The sequence below is a fragment of the Primulina tabacum genome, chromosome 2, assembly GCF_025594145.1.
Source record: "Primulina tabacum isolate GXHZ01 chromosome 2, ASM2559414v2, whole genome shotgun sequence".
Taxonomy (NCBI): Eukaryota; Viridiplantae; Streptophyta; class Magnoliopsida; order Lamiales; family Gesneriaceae; genus Primulina; species Primulina tabacum.
Window position 1 is genome coordinate 2,099,564 of NC_134551.1, and position 6,000 is coordinate 2,105,563.

Genomic DNA, 6,000 nt, shown 5'->3' on the forward strand with positions numbered 1-6,000 from the left:
ATCAGTTTTTTTTACCTCTACAAGTCTCTTCGCTCGTCTTTCCCTTTCCCTATACTTGCTATTGCTTCTATCCTTTGTTTTTGCCTTGTATCTTCGTAATGCATTCTTGTGAATAGAATTGTACGGATTATAAACAATCTGCAAATTGATGTTATGTCTAATATATCAATTGAATGTTCGGTGCATCTCGTATGTTGATTTGAATCGAATTTCTAGGGAACCAAAACAAGATAAAACACTGATTTTGGATTATTAGCTCTGAATTAAGAACTTGTTGATTAAACCATGGCGTCTCAAAGTATATTCAAGATGCCAAGACAATTCAAAACTTTGCCAGTCTCCTTGATGATCTCGAGAAATTTTTCGGATGATGTTAAAGGATACCAAAATGTTAGATATATCTTCTTTATTAGTAAAGTGCAAAACTTATTGATCAAAAGAATGATATAAATACATCGGGCATTACCCAAGTTAATATAAAACAATAATGACAAAATTAACCTTGTCATAATAAATTTTATAATTTCAAATTTGTTGCTTGAGTTCATATTTCTTATCTGTTCGTGCGCCGACAGTGCTTGCATGATTTATTTATTTATTTTTTTACCTAATTTTATATATTATATATTATGATAATTGAGCCCTTATTTTTGTGAGTCAAGTCAAATATAAATTTTTAAGGTTAATCAGTGATACTAATAATTTTATTGAGATTTATACAAATCATTTATATAATTATCTCGAGTTTATTTATATATTTATCATATTATATAATATATAAAAATAAATAAAAATATTTATTTGATTTTACTTTCTACCTACAAGTAAAACTGAGAGAACAATAGGGTTTAAGATTTTTATATATTGAAGGCGATTAAATTATTGTGGTGTTTTTATCATTAGATTAAAGTTATCACATCTCATAAAAGGGATATTTTATCCCTATATAAAATTATTTATCGAGTATCATGGGCTTTCTAAAAAGGTAGGCACATGATAGTATCATGGACTTTCTAAAAGGGTACCAAACATGGGATAATAGAGAATTATTTATCAGTCCCTCTCTTATCTCATGTACCAAACTATACCTAAGACTTTACATAGTTACTTTACATAATAATGACGGATTATTACATGCTTCTATGAACATACAACTTAATTTTAACGAGTGAATCTATACTAGGCTCTAAAACCTCAAATGGCATACTAATTACAAAATTCAACATACAATCCGAAACTCTTGCCTTGGTAACAAGTTATCCCCTGAAAGTTTTCATGCACCATTTCAAAATACTCTTTAATGTAGTCATGAAGAAGGAAATGGCAAGCCAAACTCTAACCTTGTTCCATAAGCTTCGAGTGAGTTGACAACGAAAGGAAAGGTGGTCGATGGATTCCTAGGCAATATGGCAGAGAACACATCGTCTCAGTAGCAAAAAATAAAATAAACTTATCCTCGCTAGGAGCTCCCAACCACAGAGTGATATAATGTTTCGGGAGGATAAAAGTGTTTCATACGTGGGATGCCCTCGACACCCAGGCCTTAGAAGACAATGAGCCTGATTCAGCTCCGAAATCTTTTGGTGGAAAACCATGAGAATAATATTCATGTGGCACGCTAAACCGATCTACCTGAGCTACCAATTCATCCCAAATAGATAATTTCTTGATCAACGTAGAGTCAGTATGATGTCTCCGTAACTTAACATTGGAGTGAATAATCTCTACTACCTCTTTCGAATTTTGAACTGCCATTAAATTATTTATAATAGCCCTTTCTTGCTGAATTCGTGGCTCAATCGATGCTCGCTGACAATGGTGGTTCTTACAAGTCTAAACTATGTACGCTCCACACAGAGAGGCAAGTACCACTGATCAACCGCGTTTCCCCCCTTTTTTTTTAAAAAAAATGAAAATATATTAGAGCTGAATTATTGAGTTAACCGCATAACTTGGTAATCTTATTCTTGCCCATCTATTCGGTCTACGTTATAATGGGAGAAAAACTCCATTTGTTGTATGTTTTAATGGCGAGGGTAGTTAGATATTTTTTCTTCGATTTTTTGGTAGAATAATGTTTAAATCTGAAAAGGTCGATATAATTACATGATCCCAGAAGTGGGCCAATGTTTTTTTAAAAAATGTGATCATTTTCTGTCTCCTATCGGACCTAGATAGAAAAAATGGAATTTCAATAGCGTCGAAAACTTGTTTGCTAGATAGATATTATATTATACTATAAAAATAGTCGAAATTCACCTATATTACTTAATTATAATTGGATTATGAATATAGAAATCCGCAAATTTTATACAGGATCCATGTTCAAATTTAATGATGTGAAAGTTAGGGTGATTAATCGAACAGTGTATTTCACATGATCTGATTCAGATACATTATTCTTTGATCAACTAGTATCGCCTCTCAAGTGATTGTTCTATAGCTCTCTTCTACGAGACACGGAAGATATATATGTCACAACTCGAAGGAGAGTGTTGCTGCTCGGGAACACATCAACCATCTCTTATCGGATATGTCACAACTCGAAGGAGAGTGTTGCTGCTCGGGAACACATCAACCATCTCTTATCGGCCGTTTTCTAGAGCTATAGAATGACACTGGGGATGGACTACAGCCAAATCGTAGTCTGTTGATAGTGTCTCAGAAGCCCAAAGTTCACCCAAGGAGATTAATGTGTCAGTTATTCTATGATTCTTACGCTAAAGGGGGCACAAAGCATTCCTTTTTCAAGCCACAAAATCTGGAGCAAGGAACGAACTAGGGCATGAAACTACAGCTCTAAGGCACTATCCCTCAAAAAAGAGATAAAAACTAACGGAGTGTGTTTTAACTAAGATATTTACGGAAATCCATGAAAGAAGTGGGAGAAGCCGTATATATCATCAATGATATAAAAATAAATAAACAAACAATAATATAAAATGGAGTTGACAAGTTAAGTATCCACAAATTAATCAACGTGTCAAACATAGCTCGAAGTTGTACAAATAGGTCCTGAATATTAAATCTTGAAAACTGACAACATGAACAACCCAGATAGCCAAAGCAAAGGACAAAGTATACCAGCATACATTGAAGAACAGCACTAGACTACAATGCAAACAAAAAAGTAGGCAAGCAACAAACAAAGCTAATAAAGCATAACACATCATAACAAACAGAAATCTCAGAGAACTTCTCTGCCCCAGCTTCCTTGTTTTATCCTCGTACCTTTTAAATATTTAGTTTGGGTTGTTCAGAGCTCATTTGGCCATCATAATTTTGACAAACTCCTCGTAGTTTATCTGTCCATCGCCATCAACATCAGCCTCACGGATCATTTCATCAACTTCCTCGTCAGTGAGCTTCTCCCCAAGATTTGTCATGACATGACGAAGTTCAGCTGCAGAAATGAATCCATTCTGATCCTTATCAAAAACCCGAAAAGCTTCCTTGAGCTCTTCTTCAGAATCAGTGTCCTTCATCTTCCGGGCCATCAGGTTTAGGAACTCTGGGAAATCGATAGTTCCGTTTCCATCAGCATCAACCTCATTGATCATATCCTGAAGTTCAGCCTCTGTGGGGTTCTGTCCCAAAGAGCGCATTACTGTCCCAAGCTCCTTGGTGGTAATGCAACCTGTCAATCAAGTATTCACAAGGAACAATAAGAGACCGAGTTTGCAAACTTTACAAGGTTTATGGCGATTATATTAGAAAAATATAGAAAGTCCATAACACAAGCTTCTTTAACCATAATCAACATAATGAAAGGGAATTAATTTGCAATTGCTATAAGCAGAAAGTATGAAAAAAAATGTACCAACCATTCAACTAATCACTTCAATAAGCTCAATGTACAAAGTTGCAAGATAAAAATTTTGAGTTGACAAGCTTGTTCCAAATCTCTTAACCTTTCCCAGATAAACAAAAACAAAGTGAAACATTTTCAAAAACGTCAAAACACCTTCAGTCAAAATTAACAGCTCGAAAACGGTACATCGGCTTTATTGTTGCTTTGAGACTGCCGTGAAAAATAAGTGACAACTGCAGCATCCATTGAAGTAGAGCATCAGAGTACCAAAATCACAAAAAGCATTGATTTTTCACCAATCACACTCAATACGAGGCTCACGTATATACACAAACAACCCAACAAACTCAGCATCAGAATATCGTAAACCAGCTTCGTTTCCCTTAAAAAACGAAACTTTCCACGATCAGCCCAACAAATCTTCCTGTTTAGATCATAAAGCACGACACATAAACAAATGATACACAATCGCACAAACACGACAGAACTATGTCGCATCACCACGCGTACATATTTAGCGCATCACATTTTTCAACCAAAATACAAGATCACCACGAACGTTCGCAAATACGCAACAAATCAATAGCACCCACAAAATCAACGCAAACAGATCTACACAGGAACAGTTCTAACCGTTCGCAAATAGAGTATAATCGGTGACTAACCGTCGCCATCCTTGTCAAATAGAGAAAAAGCTTCCTTGAACTCCGAGATCTGATCGTCCGTAAGCTGATCCGCCATTTTCTTCCCTCTTCAGCTAAAACTACAGAATCACGGTGTCTAATTTGAATCGTGAGAGAGAGAGGTTGTGTGTTCGTCAACGGAGAAAATGTGTGGCTATATGATGCTTTTCCTTTCCTTTTCACCTTTTATTTTAATTATTTTCTTTTCTTTTAATTCCATTTTGGGGGAGAACAAAAATTATTATTATTTTCCTTCTCTGCTAATTTCAGCTCAAATGCTATTTGTATTTCTTAATAAAGAATTATCTCACTCGTACTATTTACGTTATTATTATTTTTATATATAATTAAATTATTATACATGAGTTATTTTAAAATAAATCAACTAAATTATTATAAATCTATAATTTAAAAATAAATAAAATTTACAAATTTTGAAAAACTTCAATGTTTATCAATAAATTTTTTTGGTTTATATTATTAACATATATCTAGGGATGACAATTTTCCCCGCGGTTTCGGGGCTCCGCGGGGAAAACCCGAAATGGGACGGGTTTAGGATATGTTAATGGGTTTGGTTTCGGGTTCGAGGATTTTTAAAAATCCCCGAAATATATTGGAACGGGTTTGGGAATCATATCCCCATACCAAACCCTCCCAAACCCGCCCCGATAACATAATTATATACATATACAGTTGTATATATATATAAATACAGTAATATATATATTATATAAAAAAGTATATACAGTAATATATATATGTATTATATATATATATAAATATAATAATATATTCGGGTATTTCAAACGGGTTCGGGAACGGGGACGGGGATTTTATCCCCGCGGGTTCGGGGACGGGGATTCCCCGATTAGGTAGATCCGGGGATGGGTGCGGGGATAGGAGCAGGGATATGATTAGGGGACGGGGATGGAAATGGCAAACCCGCCCCCGCCTAGTCCTATTGCCATCCCTACATATATCTATATTTTTAGACATCTAATATTCGTAACTCTCGATACAACAACATACATTTGATCACGACTAAAAACATTAATCTTAAAAGAAGTCATATTTTAGATAAAAATTAACCATAAAATTTGTCGATTATAATTGCATATGATACAAATCAAATGAAACCGTCATCATTGAAATTGTTTGCTAAAAATGTTAAATAATTAAGATATATATTTAGACATTTAACAATAAATGCTTTTATATATATATATATATATTATTAAAAAAATTATGTGTTTGTATTGAATGACATAGATTTGAATAAGTATTTAGCGGAGATTTTGAAATGACTAGGTATTAGTTGGAATTTGAAATCCACCGTGATAACTCGGAAAAATAATTATTTAGTATTGAAATTTATTAACTAATTTTGTTATTATGTATTTGAAATATCTAATTTTGAATTATTGATTATTATAAGATTATAAAAAGGTTTGCGTTGGAATCCCAAAATTGCCAGTTTCAAAAGAGTTACTAGATAAGGTTAGA

The 6,000-nt window shown here is 33.9% G+C and overlaps 1 protein-coding gene across 1 annotated transcript; it reads right to left on the reverse strand.

The window, feature by feature from the left end:
- Positions 1-2,961: 2,961 nt before the first annotated feature.
- On the reverse strand, positions 2,962-4,667 carry LOC142524194 (calmodulin-7-like). Its single transcript, XM_075628028.1, has 2 exons — positions 4,477-4,667; positions 2,962-3,637 (listed from the first exon to the last, which is right to left on the reverse strand). Exons 1-2 carry the CDS (start codon positions 4,550-4,552, stop codon positions 3,264-3,266), a joined length of 450 nt encoding a protein of 149 aa, XP_075484143.1. The 5' UTR covers positions 4,553-4,667; the 3' UTR covers positions 2,962-3,263.
- Between the last annotated feature and the right edge of the window lie 1,333 nt (positions 4,668-6,000).

Excerpts from the sequence above, each read along its gene's own strand:
- LOC142524194 (XM_075628028.1), bottom strand. The coding sequence starts at position 4,552 with ATGGCGGATCAGCTTACGGACGATCAGATCTCGGAGTTCAAGGAAGCT. Across the intron at positions 3,638-4,476 it reads ATTTGACAAGGATGGCGACG|GTTGCATTACCACCAAGGAG; the intron begins GTTAGTCACCGA and ends CTTGATTGACAG.